We start from the raw sequence: 19038 nt of genomic DNA, 5'->3' as shown, positions 1-19038 counted from the left end.
CCCTCGGTGGGTGAATCTGACTCTCACTTGTCGGATTTTTATAATCAATATATTGAGTTTAGTATATTTTAGGTGTTTTATAACTTCACCTCATAAACCTCGCACCTTAATTTCGATACCCATGTTGCAATAGTAAAAAAAAAAAAAAATTCACCTCGAGTCTATAGCGTCTCACAGTCGTCTTGTCGGTTTTTTTTAATTTCATCTATCTAAGAACACTTGGGTTATTAAGACAAATCTAACGATATCTTAATTACGTAAATCCGTCCAGCGGTTTGAAAGATATGAGGTAATAAAGAATATTACATACATACAAACATACATACAAGATACGCGCGAAAAACATAACCGTTCTTGCAGTCGGGTAAAAATACACTGTTAACGCTGTTCCTCATTATGAACCTGTATTGGAGAATGAATTTTCCATTTATACTTAATGCATACCCTAGTTAAAAACCTCATATACATCACTGCTATTACTATTACAAAAAATGGAACCCAGGATATCTTAAAATTTTATTTACTAAAGAAAATGAAAAGATACATAACAATTATTATGTAATTTAAGTTTTTACAATGTATAATTAGGTAGGTACTTATATGTTACATAAACAATTAATTAAATAACTTAATCTTTATTTAATAACAAAGTCAATGATCATATTAAGTAAATCATATTTAATAATAAAATTAACAAATATTAACTAAATAATGACATATTTTTACATATGAAGCAAAATTCGAGTAGTATATTGTTTAGTAAATATTATATATCTATACTAATATTATAAAGCTGAAGAGTTTGTTTGTTTGATTGAACGCGCTAATCTCAGGAATTATTGGTCTGATTTGAAAAATTCTTTCAGGGTTAGATAGCCCATTTATCGAGCAAGGCTATATATTATCCTCGTATTTCTACGGGAACGGAAACCACGCGAGTGAAACCGCGCGGCGTCAGCTAGTTATAAATAAACTTAGAAGTATATCTTATGATGTATGATCATGGCTTTCGTTCTTGTACGCCTCTCTTCCAGTTCTTCTTTTCTTATCAGCTCCTCTAACTTCTTTGGATCAATTTTTTTAGTTAATGTCTCTATAATATCAGATTCCTCTTTGGCCTGTTTTTCTTCATCAGGGTATTTGTCTTTCATAGATAAATCAAAGTATGACTTGTCATCGACCAACCTGTAGTCAGTTCTAGTGATTGTACCTTTGAGGCAGTCGTGGTAATGGCAGACAATCTTTTGTTGGTCGAAGGTTTCGCATGATCCTGATAAAATTTAAATTATTAAATACCTGTACCTACAATTGATACTCCAAATGTGATATTTTCTTATATTATTTACAAGTTACCACAATCACACTTAATGGTAAGTGATGATGCTGATTGCGCCACGGATGCCGTCAAAAATGCATCCGCATCGTCATCAGCCACATACAGAGCACAGATAAAATGAAGTTATTTTTCGTGGTTTTGACCCTGCTGTGCTGTTTTTGACTGGTGGGAGGCTTCGGCCGTGTCTAGTTACCACCCTATCGGCAAAGACGTACCGCCAAGTGATTTAGCGTTCCGGTACGATGTCGTGTAAAAACCGAAAGGATTGTGGATTTCATCCTACTCCTACCAAGTTACCCCGCATCTATCTTAGATTGCGTCAACACTTACCATGGCGAGATTGTAGTCAAGGGCTAACTTGTAAAGGAAAAAAGTTGTACTTTTACAACTTTATTCTTTCACGAAAAGTGACCATATGTGAAACCGGAACTGCAACCGGAGACTGAAGCCGAAATTCGGTTTGGGTTTCAGCTTCGGCCTTAAAAACTAGTTTCGTTCGGACACTACTTTGACATCATTATTATCAGATATTAATGATAATGACCGAGAGTTCGCCGAGGAATAGGAATATTGCACTAATTCCCAACTGAAATACACAATACCTACCCAAGCCTTAAACCTAGGACCTCATGAACTGCCGAATAAGCTGATACCAGTGGACTATTTGCCTATACTATGATACCAAACGGCTAATTATTTAACGCTATTATATGTGAAAGCATTGCCTATCAAGGCAGAATATATTTTAAAGGAATTTTATAAAACGGTACGATGTCGTGTAGAAACCGAAAGGGGTGTGGATTTTCATCCTCCTCGTTAATAAGTTACCCCGCTTCCATCAGGTGAGATTGTAATCAAGGGCTAACTTGTAAGGAATTTTAAAAAAATAACCTGGTCTCTGCACTCGCACTGTCAACACAGCTCGCTCCGGCGCCATGTTTTTGAACTTGACGAGGTAACATGCCAGCATGGCTCCCGTGCGACCGCGCCCGTGCCGACAGTGGACTCCTATGATCTGCCAAAGAAGAGAGTTTACTTTTGAGGTTCCTATTTAAAAAAATATAAATACTTGAGCCGCTAGGTGCTAGGTAGCTAACCTACTTATGGTTAATAGGTACACCGGATGAAATACATATTTTTAAACCTTGAAAATGGATTCAAATCCTAAAAATCTCCTTTTTCCTTTATTATTATTATCCTAAAGTTTGTTTGGTCTTTCGGGAAAATACAAGTCCTTATGTATGTCCTATTTATATCTTAAAATGTTTATGGATGTTTACTTAATACTAAAATAAATTAGTTCTTAATAACTATCTTTAATAGTTTACATAGGATGTTGAACTGTGTGCGTGGTGGCACCTGAACTGAGTCCTAACTGAAAATCAGTGCTGCGTACTTTTTTTATTGAAAGTATGCGGCAAAATACTGAGTTGGGGCCTTTTTCTAGGTTATGCCACATATTACAGGGAATTCTTTAGTCATCCACTGTTTGAGTGGAGAGTTAGCCATAATATAATTTAGATTTAATGTGATATGTGGCATTACTTAAAAATAAAGATCTTTCTTTCTTTTTTCTTTTAAATCCGAGTCGTATAAATTAACTTGCTCCTAGATAATAAACATTCGTAATCACCGTAAAGAATACAGTTGCGTTCTTTAAAAACATTGTACCTACTATTAGCTAAGGTAGGTACATACTTACCTCGCCATTAATCTCCGCTCGTTCACAAATTTCAATGAATTTTATTATTTGTCTCAAGGTCGGGGCGGCAGACTCTTTGATTCGTATCTCCGTCCACTTCAATTTCCTACTGCATTCCAAGATCGGTGGAATCTTTTCAGCTGACAGTGTGATTAGGTGATTAATTCCTACATCTGCCAAATAATTCAAGTTGGCTGCGGTTTGTGGACAGCCCATTCCCGCTATTTTGTTTTCGATTAGCCAAGAAAAGTTGTACGGCGGGTAGACTGCTTCTTCATTCTGTACAGGCTTTTTGGTTTCTTCCTTGACCTCGACATTCGGACTTATTTCATCTGCATACTTGTAAAAAAGTTTTGCAAGCTTCACATTAGTTCTCTTTTTTATTGAGCTCATTTTTATGGTCTTTTCGTAACGGTTTTTTTTTCTGGAAAGTAAAAGTCATAATTGTTTGATTTATTATTTTGTACCTACCTTGTTCATTTTTTTAAATAAATTATTAGACATATTTGTACCTTCTCAACTTAAGCACACCACTTCACAGCAATTCACTCGGCTGTCATCACTTTTTATTTATGAATGTGTGCACTGCCAACATTTGATTTTTAATATTGCTATTTTAGACCTGGTCTTTCACCGGGTGAGATTTACCAGACATTGAGGACCTGATGCTTGGATTTTCGCCAACTTTTTCGTATTGGCAAGCGATGGATTTGTGACATTTAGTCTAAACAGTGCCAATCTAAAATAATTAGGTTGGCCATTTTTAGAAAATTTATTTGCGTAACAGTGTATTAAATTTATAAAATTTAGTATTTCGTCATCATCAATAAATAGGTTAAGGAATATAAGATAATACCTATACAGCTGTGAAGCGTTTCTTTCTGGTTTTTTATGTTAAGTGTCATCAAAAAAGTCAAAATCTTTACATCAACCTACCTGCCTAGACCTGATTACTTTGATTAAATTAATTATTAAAATATAATTATTAATTTACTTGAGCTACAATTCTCCAGAATGTAAACCACCTGTTGACCTCATCTCGTGTTCCAACCGTCTTGGTTCCCGGTCCTTCTTACTTTTGCTATTGAGTAAATCGCTATATCTAATGGAATCCCAGAGTACAAGACCCATCCATCTCCCATTCAAAAAATCCTGGTCAAAATATTTTCAACTTTTATATGAATTTGCCTGATTTTGTCCTTTTCCCTTTTCTACCACTATGCTTTATTCCATTGTTCCACACTTTGTTAAATTTTAGTATTGTTAAAATAAAACGATTTTTTATGCAGAATTGAAAAATTATGTATTTTTATATAGTTACCTATTTACAAAACTATTAGATATTAGGTATCACTTTAAACTGCAATATATTCACAGCCTAAATATATTTATTCTTGAATATCTTAAATTACCGAGTTAAGGATACTGACGGAATAAACAATTTTGCTTAAAATCTAAATCATCTTCGTTTTATCTGAAGTAACAACTTCTTATACTCGTAAGTGTCTCAGAATCCGTCCAACGTTTTTGTTTCCCACCAACATCATTTCAAGGTTTGTGGTCTTAACCATTCAGATAAATAAACCAATATATTTGGACAATACACGCATGTACAAGTATTTATAGTTACCTTAATAGTCCTACAATACAAATATGTACACGTCCATAGGATCTTAACTTGATGAAGATGATAAAGTACCTTAGATAAATTTATTGATGTAAGGGCAATAAGAAACGGTCACGAAAGAAACAATAAGTACCTATCCCATGCAATAAAAACACTTAATACACGCTAAAAGAGCTTTTTGGTCGAAGAATAACAAAATAAGTAGGTCATCCGTTTTAAAATAATCTTGGCTGAAGAAATTGTTATAAAACGTGCGCGTTTAATATATCAAATCTTACGATTTAATTTAGCACTCGGCTAAATAAATTACACTTTGGTACACTTTTCCGGAACAAATAATAAATGGTAATCTCGTCTTATTTTTATAATGTTTTGCACATTTGAAATTACTACTTCACTCTACTCAAAAAACTAGGTACTTACTAGGTAGGTACTTCTTAATTTAACAGCAAATTTTGATTACGTAGTATCCCACCTGCTTACCTTGGATTTTATACAATACAGTGCGTCGACCTAAATTGCTAGACTCCGATCCCTGAGATATTTTCGTGCGCTACTTTCAGTTTAAATATTTACGTTTATTTACTGTCTATGTCCTAATATTATTCTCTACGGCAGTTACATAGGTAAATATCTATATTTCAGCGGTAATGAAATCTGTCGTTTACAAGTCTTCATTGAACCGGTTATCAACGCCATTGGAATTTTGGTATTGCATTTGTGACGTAAATTTTGGCTCCGAATCATATGAAAACTGTCGACTTTGAAGTCACACTTGGATTACTATTGTATTATTACATGCTACTACATAAATAATGTGCCCGTAAGTGATGCAACCTTAAAAAAGTTTCAATCAAGGTCTAAAATTGATTATACCTTAATTTTAATAAACCTAGGTCCTTAATTAACTATTATCGTTTCATTGTATTTCTATGAGGCCTTCTTAGTAGCATCTTTAGCGACTTCTATAAACTCCTCCATGACATCACCGCTGACGCCGAATCTAAGTGGGTTGTTCTCCGTCAGATACTCAAAATATCTGCCAACTGCTTCTTCCTGTTCTTCAAATACTAACGAACCTGCAAAATGTACAAGAGTTAAATTTACACGGTACTAGAGAGAGATTCATTTAAGAATGATGTTCTGGCACTTTGATGGGCCTGATTATTTTTTCTTAATTTGTATTTAAATATAAAACTGGTGATCAAGAAAAATCCAAATCCAGAACGGCATTCCGATATTAAAAGCTAATTAACTCGCAACAAAAAAACATTTCATCTGTTGAAGGGAGAGGACGAGTAATAGAGACGAATGGAAAAGATTGACATATTTTTCCGACCCCACTTAAGTGGGATAAGGAAAATGAGATGATGATGAGGTTTCATATTGTTTTGAAATGGACATACCTGGACGGATCATTCGGATAACGTTCATAGCTTGGTCTGGAAGGAACCGGTGGAAGTGGACCAGGTAGCAAGCTAACATCACACCGGAGCGGCTGCGACCCTGCCGGCAGTGGAGACCTATCACCTGTGGACATTACAAACAGTAAAATATGGAGTAATTAGCGTTCTTATTGTTTTTATCCCTAATGAACTAGCTTGAACTTCATGTACCACTTTATTGAAAGAGTTTTTTAGGTACTCGTATCGTCATAAGTAATTTCTCTCCTATTAATTTAAAACATATAATATACAAACAAAATTGTCTCTTTTCTTATCAAGATAAGTAGGTAGGTCAATAATATAAATGAGAAAAATAAATGGTCCTAGTATAGATCCTTGAGAGACCCCTATTTTAACGACACGGGTACAAACTTTATTACGGGTTGTAAGAGTCCAGTGAGTTTATACGGGATATTAATCTACGTTTATTTTGTATCTACATCTAGTAAATATTATTTCGTAAACAGTTTCTGTTGCCACACTAATGAGGCAGCAATGAACGTTTAGAAACGGAAATGAGTAAGACTGAGAGCCAATGATTCGAAAACGTAACTTTTTGGCAATAAAGTCTCATGTAGATACCTACCTAGCTATAAATTTAGAAAATTGTGAAATACGGTAGGTACATATCTAGTAGCTATAGTATATGGTAGGTACATATATGTGCCTATTTGTTGAACATAGGTTATTATAGTTGTGTTAGACATCATCACTCATCATAAATATTAATCATGCAAATCATGAGCTATGGTATCTATGGTCCGGAATTATACCGGAAGGTACAAAAATATGACTATTCACACAGCAGATGTCTATGACATCGCCCACACACCCAAACGATGTCAATGAACACAGCAAGTCAATCAACAATACCACGTTGCGTTGGTTTTCGTATTCTCATTTTCACGCCAAGAACAACCAGTGGCGTTTTTTATTAGATCGATTGCTGACCGTTACTACTGTCTATAGACAACTCTTGTTGAAAAGTATTTTTCAATTTCTGGGAATAAGGAAATTGTACTCACCTCACCGTTTTTATCCGATCGTTTACAAACATCAATAAACTGACCAATCTGTTCCACTGTTGGTGCTTGGAATTCTTCTATCGGTATCTCGGTCCATCTTAACCTAGGCATATCGTCCACTGGGGGTTTCTTACCCGCAGTCAAAGTCACCAGATGATTTATACCTTGATTAATGAGAAACTTTAGATTCTCTATATGTCTCGGGAAAGCCATGGCTGCCAGCTTTTTGGGGATAACCCAAGAGAACTTCAAAGGAGGATACGCATCTACTGCTATTTCTGGAAACGGATTTTCTGGAATAATAATTGTTAAATCATTTCTAGTCTCCTTCTTTGCTCCGGCCAAATGTCTGTCATCCTCTTCTGTGATATCTTCTATCCTAGTGTAAACGTGGTAGTATTCCTCAGCAACCTCGGCCATTGCAGATTTTTGCTGTTGCAATAAATTAATTTGAAACGTCAAAAGATTTAGGTACACGAAAGGTATACGAACAGAGACACTATTGATAACTTTCGCTGTAGACCATCTAGCGCGCTTTTTGTGTTTATACTGACGCAGTACACAGTACAGTGAATCTTGGCACGGTCCTCGCGATTCTGGAGTAACATTTATTTCTGGAGACCTTGGCCATGATATCTATGCTGGGAACAAACCTTTACAGATGTTATTTTGGACTTTATTACCGAGTAATAGAACACTCCTCAAATGTTTATTTTACTTTTTGGTTGAACAACAAACGCTGTAGACATGTTGTCTTGAGGTTTGAAATGAATTCACTTTCGCGCGCAATTTCTTCTCTCGATTTATTTTCTATTTCCTTATTTTTGCTGGTCACGAACCGTATTTAGGTGTCTACAAAATCTTTATTAATAGGTATGTAGGTAGGGCTATTGGTAGGTTTATAGGGATTTTTGTGAGTTATATCGTGAGTAAGAATTATCGGGAAAACCGCGGTATATACTGTCCCGCGGTTTCACCCTCGTAGTTCCAGTTTATATAGGTATAAAATATAGGTTGCTTTCTATTAGTACCTATTTGGTATATAGGTACCTATAAGAATTTTCAAAATCGGTTCCATAGATTATTCCCTTCAACCTCACAAACTTTACCTCTTTATAATATCAGCATATTACTACTTACTTAACAAATGCTCGCAATTCGCCCGTCTGTAATACAGTAGATACTCGTACCTATTAGGTATCTATTATAGACTTCCGCGGGAACCATGGATTTTTTTTCGGGGGGATAATGCCTGTGCTAATCTAGGGTAGGTAGGAGAATCATATTTAGTTTATCTCTTAATATTCCAGCAGGCTTCACACCTACCCTATAATATCATTTGTAGCTCCGGCATGAAGGAGTAACAAACTTTAACATTTACACACAAACTTTTGACTTTACAATATTCAGTAGTGTGATTATTTCATCATTGGAAATTACCACTGTATCTAACGATCGACAAAATAAATAAAAGTGCAAGACCTTGTGTCCCGATTTAGATTTATCTACATAAAACCCTATTAATAGCAGTCTTAGTGAACTATGTATGACGACGAATTATTTTGCTCGTGCGTTTGTCAATAAAACCAGAATGAACTCTACTAACTATTATCATCATATCATATTTTAACAGCCCGCTACATCAGGGAACGCGCTAACGCTTATAGAAGAGAGGATATGGAACCTAAGCTCAAGTAGGTATCAAGCGGAACCCATTAATTTTCTTTGTTTATATTTTGCAATTTAGGTCCCGCCTGCCACTTAATACTGGTATTATTTTATCGAAAGACAACAAATGTAACGAATTGGGAGTTTCCTGACATTAACAATAGCACAATTCTTTAGCTGTATCATAAAAAACACAGAATGCAAAAATTATAAAATTTTTGGTAACTGTAGCAAAATTAGTAAATGAAAGTACCCATTTTTTGACTTAAGCTATTTATCTCAAGACGAAACTTAAATAGGCCACTAGGAGGCTCATCGACAGGTAAAGGGTTATCGATTATTTACGCCACATCCTGTATAATATAGGTAGGTGCTTGTCGATAAGGGTATTGTATTATAATGAAAAGACTCGAAACTGCCAAAAGTCCAGTTTACAGTAGGTATGAGTACCAAAGATAAAAAGATGCCAATTAGTCTATTTACGCAGGAGCAAGAACCTGTTGGTTTTTTAATGATTCATAAAATTGGTGTGAATGTCCTATTTGTGATGTTGTTGTTATTTTTAATGTCTACCTGGATAAATATTAAAATAACAACTTAGATCGTAGTTAGTAGATATTTCTAGTTCATATTGGAATTGTACTTTTGGATGACATACTGCACCAAAGTTACTTTAAATGGTACAGCATATTATAGAAGTGCTGGGACGCTACATTTGATAAGTAAATACCTATATACCAACTTGTACCAAAACACATGATGCAAAATGTTCTGTAAAATAACTTGGGTATAGACTCGCAACTATGCATTGAAATAAAAAGCAAATCAGAACTAAAAATAATAATATTTAATTACATACAACACAGGTGTATACTAAACTAGAGTGTAAATAACTGTATTAATAATAATATAATCATTTACTATAACATTTTTGGACCATAACATTTGAGCCAATCAGAAAATACGACGCATACCGTCAAAGTACGAAATAAATTTAATTACACACTCAATTTATAACATCAACGCTCTGGTGACACCAGACTAGTTTACAATTAGTGTAGACAGAACAAGCTTAATTTAAAAATACACTATATCTGTCTACATGAAATGTTGTGAAATTAACTGAGAAACCAAGAACTATGAAGAACATAGTTAAAATAAGGAGCACCGTCTTAATATATGAAAAGTGACACATTGCTCTGTTTGTGAGTAGGTAAATTTTATAGACTTAATATGGATGGTATGGAAAGATAAGTTAACAAGGAACTTTTTAATTATTTTGGACTTCTGGATATCTGCCACTCGACTCTATAAATGCTACTTCTTGTGATGGGTTAAATTTTCTCTTTTCAAAACTAACTTTTCTCTTACGTTTGACTCTTACGTCCCCCATATAAGACGATTCTCCTTACCTGTTCCCCGAATGTACCAATACAATATAACTATTTTGCTTGGAATTACAATCTTGAAGCTAGATCAAATAAAATTGGTGCTGCGTTTAAAGAAAGCACGTAACGAAAGTTAAGTGTACAGACTGCGACGACATCAAGGCATTTTGAATAAAATTTTGAACCGCCAAAAATATGTATTAATATAATTAATATTATTGACACTCTAAAAATATATGTGAAATAAAAAAGTTAAGTACATTCAAAAAAGAAAAACTGATTAACATTATAGAAATAAATGTCAAATAAAAGTGTAAAATATCACTAGATTCATAAGAAACATCTGAATCCATATCTATGTACATTATTACATTTTTTTAATTTCAGCTTCTTCCAAGCAATGTTATCTTTAAATCTTTTTATCTCACAATCTCATGAAAATAAGAAGTTCATAATAATAAAACTAAACCTGAAACTAGAAAAATCTCATAAAATTTAGTTAATTGGAAGATAGTTTATATACCATGTAAACAATCAACGATAAATGCTGATGGAATGATTTTCATACAATCGTATTCATTACATGATCTTTGATATGTGCAAAGATATAATATTATTTATTAACCTTACACTAAATACTTAGTATATGCCCTTAGTTACATTAAATATTTCTTAAAATCTAAAACATTTAAATTAAGCTCCAATTACTAAAATACTTTGATCTAAATTCTAGACAGATATTCTAGATAGTAGGTTTTTTAAGAATTTGATTTAAAAGCTCCTATGGCTCAGTTATAGCATCCAGGGTCAAAAATATTTTTTGACAATGCACGCAATTCATTTTCTACATCTAAAATTGACACAATACTCGTGTAAAAATTAGACTTAAAACTGGTACCTGAAAGCTTAAATTGCTCTTAATCTTCTTAATAGAACGTGATTTTATTTAAATTAAAAAGAGTGCTGATATTAAAACTGTATTTAAGAAGATTTAATATGAGCCTTTGACTGAGAAGTTCATTCAAATTTCTATAAAGAATATTTCCTACAATTACCTAAATATAATTGCGACAGTAAAAATAGTGTTTGAAAAGTTCGCATAACATAATTGTTACAAATATATAATACTTACAATAATTACTTTATTTTATAAAAGGGTACCGCAAGGCACGACTTTAGGCCCTTCATTGTTCATTATGTTATATATCACAAGTTCGTGTGATGACCATTATTTATTTCTGTATATTGGCAACTGCTACTGACATGGAGATTCAAGGTTCAAAATGTCTTTAGAAATGGAATGTAAAAACCATTAAAATCACACAAAAATATAACCTAGATTTCATAGTAAATTTATTTACTGCACATGCTTTTGCAATTAAAATGTATTAATTAAATTGCAGTTAAAAATATATTTACTGGTGATACTTATAGCACCTTCCATGGGAAGTGATTATATCTATTTATTAAAACTACTTTTCTTGCTTATCCTCAATCTTTAAACACAATAATAGTAAAACATGAACTAAATCTCAAATTCTCAATCTAAGGTAAAGAATATGAATCTCATTATCAAAGAATTTTTTTATAAATAGCAAAAGCCGATTTCATTCCAAATTCATATAGGATATATCGGAATAACAATTTATCATTAGGAACATTTTATTTATTTTAAATACTTAGTTCATATTTTACAGCGAAAATTTCTAAAAATGCATTTTCTAGTAACAAAATGGATGGAATTCGACACCTATTCAATACAAAACATTTTTACTACATCTAATTTTATTGTCCATGATCTAAATGTTTAACATTATGGAAACAATAACTTTAACACAAACAGTTGTGTAATGGATAAACAACAATAAAGAGAATTTGTATAATAAAACTTCAACTCCGTGTAGTAATAAAACATATCAGAAAAATCTAATTATTGTAAACAATTTTTTAAACAAATCATATTTAAAAAGTTACTTTAGTTACGTTAGGTACGTTAGTTATTTTTAAATGCTTGCAATTAAAATTACAATGCTTCTCTAAAAACGCACATTTTTATCGTTTTCATCATGACGTTTGTTTATGTATTATTTATTTTTAAAGAGTTTGAATAGTTCTTTTGAATTATAATAAAATATGTATTTTAATGTTATTTTGCCTCAACTATATTGATATGCCTTTGAACACATTATGTCATGTTCATTATTTTTTGTTTAATTATTCTCTATAATTATTTCATAATTTTATTTTTAATAATGACAAATAGTACTGCAAAAACCAGTTCCATTATTGCTTTTAATACATCTCATAACCTTACTAAGTTTGTCTAAATATTTTTTAAGTACATATCATCCTTATTGTACACGATATAAAGTCTAATATGGAATGCACACTGCACCAGATCACTTTCAAGGAATGTTTCTGTTATTTAATGAGTATGTATAAGAGACAGACATAATTTGTTGGTTGGTTGGTTAATAAATTGTTGGCATGGTACCAATATATTAATTTACAAAAAAACGAAAGTAAGGGATGTATTCATATATGTAATTAAAAAACACCAAATACCAACCAAAAATTTTGCCAACCTTACTTAAAAACAGTGTTAGCGTAGATGATGATTGTGATAATGCTCTAGACAGATTTCATCTTCACATGAACTATGTGTAAGATTATATAAATTCTCAAGACCTGCAAACAGCCAAATTTGAAACAGCGTCGTGCTGACTCTCTAGACATCTCGACTACAAAAGTAGTAGTCAAAGTACATAGTGGTGAATAGTTTTCCAGCAATATGATATTAGGGCACCAAGTAAATTTATTCATTACATATTTATTCAGGACCTTTCACGTTACGCTAACACGCGATATGTTAAAATTAGTATAAAACACTTGTCCTCACATTATGCAGAAAAGAAAAAAGATCGAAAATGGGTAATTTTATGTATGCCAAAATACACGGATTTTTACATATTATTGTCTGAGATCCGGCATATGAAATATATACTCTCATCTGTTATTTATTAGTGAAAAATAAATGATAGATAATATTCACATATACATTGCACTTAGGTTAAATTGTTACCTTTACATAAAAACTAGGAAACCATAAACTAAATCAAAGGCAACTTAATAGAGTTAAATTGGGCATAATATAAGCTTTTATTTGACATATTAGACGACTTAGACCCGAGTTCACCGACTTTCATATAAACGGTGATGGCAGAACCGGCCCGTCAAATATTAAACATAGTTTGAACAAGGAGCGTTTTTTTCCTGTTCACCAGACGCTTTTTGACTCTGGTTTGTAAACCGAGCGATGGAGAACTACGAGTGAACGATTTATGAACAATTTATTTATTATCTATAACAGCATTGCTAACTTGCGAGGAATTGCCCAAATGGCGGGGATTTTATGGGAAATTGCGGTATGTTCTTTCCCCAATTTGGGGAGTTTCTGCTTCAATTTGTAGGGATTTAGAAAAATACGTATTAGCAACACCGATTTATTATGTACCATGTCAAATTGATAAATGATTGTCATTTTGTTATATTTTTTGTTTCGAAAACGAAGCTGCCTGCATCCAGTGGCATAAAACCTCAAAGCTAAGAAGTGATTTATTTATGAGAGAAAATGAATTATTTCTGAAATGAAAAATAAACTCTTTTATAAGTTTACGGGTCCTTTGCATTTTGGTAGTTGAGAAAGTAATCTTCGCGAAACTTGCGAGCGTTACAGAAACATAACCTGCACTTATGTCTGTCAAAGACGTCTTAACCGAGGTATAGGCTAGGCCACGCTCGGTTAAGATAAACGCCCGATTTACGTCCTTAACCGGCATATGAGCTGTGGTGAACAGGAAATTTGGACTTAACGGCGTTTAACTTATTTAAACGGTTGATTATGTTTAAACGAATGTCGGTGAACTCGAACCTAAGTAACTGATGACGGTAAATAAATAACATTACTCAATTGTTTATATCTGGCAACCCCACAATTGCAGTGTGAATGCAGGCAACCTTTACGTTTTAAATTCTGTTGGGTATATTTGTAACCAGAGTACGGTATTTTTTAATTAACCAACTATTTTTTTTTTTATTTTGCAATATGTCAATGCGAATATCTTCCATCATTTATTTAGAACCAAAATAAATAATAGATGAGGGTATATATCTCATATGTCGGATCTTGTACTATTATTACTATACTATTTGAGAGCTATTAAAGTCTGAAACGCAACCACAAGAGATTGTAAAAGATATTTGTCAATCCGGATAATCGCGAATCTGCATACTAAATGGGCAATTATGTGTCTCGATTAAAAACATGAGCATCCGCATAACTAAATCGTTTTTCATTGATTCTGAAGTAAAACTTCTTTACGTTGGTGAATGCGTTACGTAAAGTGTAATCGAAATGTCCTCTAGATAAATTTAAAAAGCGCCATCTGTAGCAACACTGGTAAACTACGACATAACCAAGTAAACCCAGCGCCGAATATGTTTAGTATTGCCACGGCATAATTTGTGAACTAACTAGTAAGAGTTTGCGAAGTAAAGCCAAGTCTGGCACGAGAGATGGCGCTACTCACTGATATTATTTTTTTAGTTTCTCATTCATGTGTTATTTTATTTTTGGAAGAAGTTTTACTTTAGTCGTGTGTTTTTGCGATCACCTTTTTTTTTCGTACAATGGCATTAGTATAGGTTGTAACTACTAGCAACTAACGTAATTTCGTTGCAATGATTGCGATATCGAAAAATCGATAAAAAACTATGTATGTTGAATCTTACACCGATACACATAATTACCCTGTAGGTTTAAATAATTACTGTATTATTTAAATTATATTCTTGAAAAAATGCCAATTAAGGACCTCACAACAGTCTCGCTCGGCGGTACCGCTCCAGTATGTACTATAGGTGTAGGATCTGCCCGTCGTCTTTGCTCGGGATGCTGTGAGGGAAGTGAGGCTCAGGCTGGTCTTCCAGAGTGATCGCCGTGAGGTCAACGATCTCGTCGTGATCGTCTTGATCGAATCTGGAACAAGTACGAACAAGTATGAACACGCGTTAGGATTTATACAATGACATTGGTCTTGAAAATCGGGGCAGTCAGGGGGCGGCGTGCCAGCTCTGGTTGGCTGACTGCACGTTATTGTCCATGATAGCCCAGTGGATATGACCTCTGACTTCGATTCGGAGGGCGGAGGTTCGAATCCAGTCAGGGAGATGCACCTCTAACTTTTTAGTTATGTGCATTTTACGAAATTAAACATCACGTGTCTTAAACTATGAAGGATAAACATCGTGAGGAAACCTGCAAATCTGAGATTTTTTCAATTCTCTGGGTATGTGAAGTCTGCCAATCCGCATTGGGCCAGCGTGATGGACTATTGGCCTAACCTCTCATTCTGAGAGAAGACTCGTGCTCAACACTGAGTCGGTTTTGCGACGTTGCTGAGGAGCATTAAGGAGCCTACGCCACTTCTTCTCTTCTTCTTCGTCGTTACACTCTTGACAGAGTGGTCGTGGTCGTCATTTGGGCGCGGTGGCAAGCCTCACTATCCGTCGCTATTCCTCCCGTAGTGTGGCTCTCCTAGAACATTCGTGGAACGATCCATGGAGAGCGGTTTTTACTTGGTCAGTCCAGCGCATTGGTGACCTGCCACGTGCTCTTGTGCCCTCCACCTTTCCTTGCACCACAAGTCTCTCTATGGACGTGTCATCTTTTCTCGTAATATGACCAAAAAAAGTCAGTATGCGACATTGGACTATTGAAGAAAGACGCTGTTTGATGCTCAGTTCTTGGAGGATTGAAATGTTGGATCGGAACTGAGTCCAGGATATGCAAAGCATTCTTCTCCAGCACCACATTTGTAGAGCGTCTATCTTTTGTTTCTCGCTTTCTCTCAGAGTCCACGTCTCAGCACCATAAAGAAAGATAGGAAACACCAATGCCCGGACTAATCGCATTTTAGTGGCCTTTGTGATGTTCCTGTTTCTCCATATCCTTTTGAGTCGATCCATGGCAGATCGTGTAATAGCCATCCGTCGTGTAATCTCATCAGCGCATCCACCACTATTTGATATTAGTGCCCCGAGGTAGATATATGATTGAACAACGTCGCAATTCGCAATTTTAGTAACTTCGGGCGAATTGCCATTAGCTCGATCGATAACCATAATCTACGCCACTTACACAATCAGAAATTAAAAAAAATAAGTACCTGTCGTCATCAGTCTCACTAGGAGGCTGTGAGGCGCGCGGGTCGGGGGGCGGCGGGCCGGCGCGCTGGTTGGCGGGCCGCACTGTTATTATCAGGTTCGAAGAGTTGGCCACCATCATATCCGTCACCTGGAAAATATATTTTTTAAAGAAATGGATACATATGGTTGCCTGGAAGAAATCGCTACTTAGCGATAAGGCCGCCTTTTGTATGCTGATCTCTTCTTAATTTGTTTTTTATTTCACTTGTTTTTGTCTTTGTGGTGTGCAAATAAAGTATATTTATCTTAACTTATCTTATACATATTTTCAACTAACTTTTCAAAAAGGAGGTTCGTAATTTAGAGCACATTCTTGATGATTCGTTAGACGAGTCTAACTGCGAGAAACTCTTTATTTTTTACTGTTACAATAAACCTTGTAGGCTAGATTATTCGCAATAGTTTGACATCGTAAGTGTAACCAAAAGATGAACCGATGAACTATGAGAAGTTGTTTGTGTCAATTTCTTAGAACAAAATTTTCCCGTCTATTTATCCATTTAAATCGTTAATTCTCTATTTAAATTATATTATTGGTTTTGTTTACTCGTCGATATGTCGCTCGTACTCATGACTAGTTTTGAACCAAGAGCAACGATTTTCAATGATTGACCTTCGATTTCAAGTGTATTTTATGTATATTTGGAACTTGTATTAAAGAACCGATTAACGTCTCATCAAACTCATCAGGAGATCTCATTCCAAATCCTCTAACCCCAGCATGTAATAATATCTTATTTGCACAAAAACAACATCTATATAATCCTCAGACCAATTATAGAACGACCTGTATCACACTCATAGCCACAAACAAAATTGTAATTTTCTGAGGAAAAGAGCTTAAATTTAATATCTTATACTAAACTAGAAGTTTTTGTTTGTTTTTTACACCATTCAACTACAAAAAAAAGGTATTTTTACGGAGCTCTTTAACCGACAAACACGATTACAACTATTTAACATTGATTCTATAGAGACAGCTTTTATAATCGCATTAGATCGTCGATTGTATACTTTGTCAGAAAAGTAACACCTAGCTAGGCAGGTCCTATACAATAGTTGGTCTGAGATGTAATCCCAGCAGATGGTAAAAAGCGGGTCACCTGGTCCAAAGTCTTGTTGGAGACATCGATGCCGTTGACCTCGAGCACCTCGTCGTTGACGCCGAGCAGGCCGGTAGATTCGGCCAGCCCGCCCGGCACCAGCCGCGAGATGAAGATGCCCGGCGACCTCTCCACGCCGTTCGGTGTCACTCGCACTGATGTACCGTCTCTGAAAATAATTAGGAACTCGATACAGCTGGCAGCGTCTAAGTCTAGTCTGAAAGAAACGAAGAGGGATTTCTGAGCATGGAAGTCGTATCAGTGTGGGGGACGGAATCCGAGAGCCAATCGCCGCTATACGCACGCCCTTCATTCCTCTAGTCCCCGTGATACCTTACTATACCTACGAGTATAAATGGTTGGTAATGGATGGTACTAACATAAAATAGTGCTAAAATAAATGTATTAGTTTCAAGTTATTGTCATATGTTGTCACATTTGTAGTCATGTATTGTGCTAAAAAATAAATAATTTATATTTCTATTTCTAAAATTAAGTATGGTTAAGTAATAGCATAGTTACCTTATAAAGAATCCTAATGGTCTATCGTAGCCGTGTTTTAGTAATTTAACTCTTCTACATGTCTCTGGCACTATATCTACATCTATGATTGCTGATACCTGAAACAAAATATAAGTTACCATTTAGAAATTAGGCAAATAGTAAGTAAATACAACTAAAAAAAATCAAATCAAGCAATAAAATCAATAATGCAATGAATTTAATGTCAAAGAAATTCCAAGTAATTTAACTGATTAGGCAAATACAGATTTCTTTAAAAAATTAACCTCATGAGTTCATCTTATTTGACCTAATTTATGGCCAATTTTCAGTTCTGTACCATTTGTATAATTTGAACCCAAATTTGTATAGAGACCAAGTTTCTTCTTTTGTAAACATTATATTTTATCAAAACTATAGAATTTTTTATAAAACCCGAGTGTGACGGACACACGTGAACTTTTCTCCCATATTTGGGATGGGAGAAAAGTGTCTAATGTTCCAAAGTAGTATTCACTTACAGCCCGTTTCTTCATGTAAATCTAAAGTAACAGTAAAAGTAGTAAGTAGTAAAGAAGACTTTATTTTTCAGGGAATAAGACCGTCACTTTTGATTTATGACGTCACTTTGACTGTTACTAGCGATGAAGAAACTGGCCGTTAGAAAATAATAAAACACACACCATTCTAAAGTCGTGAGGGTTAGATATTGCGAGCCCTTTGTTCTTGGCCGGCGTGCCGCTGAGTATCGACGAGATGATGTTACGAGGCCGCATCGTGCCATACCCGTTCAGCTCTTCGAGACTATCCCCTGTGAACAAACAACAATTGCTTTAATCTATATATTGTTGGGAGAATGTAGTCGATGAAAATGTGCTCGGCTATCGTATGGCTTATCTATATCAGAATGGGTGTACAGGACTGCTCTGGTGGGATCTTGCCAGGTTTGGCTGGACGGGAAAAGTGACTTGACCAA

General features: G+C 34.7%; 3 protein-coding genes across 5 annotated transcripts in view; all 3 read right to left on the bottom strand.

The window, feature by feature from the left end:
• Window positions 1-619: 619 nt before the first annotated feature.
• LOC112045276 (dual specificity protein phosphatase 23) lies at window positions 620-4461 on the bottom strand. 2 transcript variants are annotated; one of them, XM_052884515.1, is made up of 5 exons: window positions 4033-4461; window positions 3551-3777; window positions 3039-3462; window positions 2228-2351; window positions 620-1270 (listed from the first exon to the last, which is right to left on the bottom strand). In XM_052884515.1, exons 3-5 carry the CDS (start codon window positions 3429-3431, stop codon window positions 975-977), a joined length of 813 nt encoding a protein of 270 aa, XP_052740475.1. In that variant the 5' UTR covers window positions 3432-3462; window positions 3551-3777; window positions 4033-4461; the 3' UTR covers window positions 620-974. The 2 variants fall into 2 exon arrangements, with proteins under 2 accessions (XP_052740475.1, XP_052740478.1); XM_052884518.1 differs by lacking the exon at window positions 3551-3777.
• Window positions 4462-5334: 873 nt separating this feature from the next.
• LOC112045277 (dual specificity protein phosphatase 23-like) lies at window positions 5335-7703 on the bottom strand. Its single transcript, XM_024081391.2, has 3 exons — window positions 7136-7703; window positions 6072-6195; window positions 5335-5744 (listed from the first exon to the last, which is right to left on the bottom strand). Exons 1-3 carry the CDS (start codon window positions 7553-7555, stop codon window positions 5596-5598), a joined length of 693 nt encoding a protein of 230 aa, XP_023937159.1. The 5' UTR covers window positions 7556-7703; the 3' UTR covers window positions 5335-5595.
• A 1925-nt stretch (window positions 7704-9628) lies between these two features.
• LOC112045283 (partitioning defective 6 homolog beta) overlaps window positions 9629-19038 on the bottom strand; it is a 19160-nt gene continuing 9750 nt past the window's right edge. The window contains exons 3-8 of one of the 2 annotated variants that reach the window (XR_008251293.1): window positions 18746-18873; window positions 18084-18181; window positions 17562-17730; window positions 16419-16546; window positions 14123-15229; window positions 9629-13370 (exon numbers count right to left, since the gene is read on the bottom strand). Coding sequence is in view for 1 of the 2 variants with exons in the window: in XM_052884510.1 (XP_052740470.1) it covers window positions 15106-15229; window positions 16419-16546; window positions 17562-17730; window positions 18084-18181; window positions 18746-18873 (647 nt within the window). In the remaining variant the exon portion in view is untranslated. Of the gene's footprint in view, window positions 15230-16418; window positions 16547-17561; window positions 17731-18083; window positions 18182-18745; window positions 18874-19038 lie in introns of both variants that reach the window. The other variant, XM_052884510.1, reaches the window with a different exon arrangement.

Source organism: Bicyclus anynana, chromosome 2, assembly GCF_947172395.1.
Source record: "Bicyclus anynana chromosome 2, ilBicAnyn1.1, whole genome shotgun sequence".
Classification (NCBI taxonomy): Eukaryota; Metazoa; Arthropoda; class Insecta; order Lepidoptera; family Nymphalidae; genus Bicyclus; species Bicyclus anynana.
Note: the sequence above shows the minus strand (reverse complement) of the source record. Positions and strands in the feature narration are given on the sequence as shown.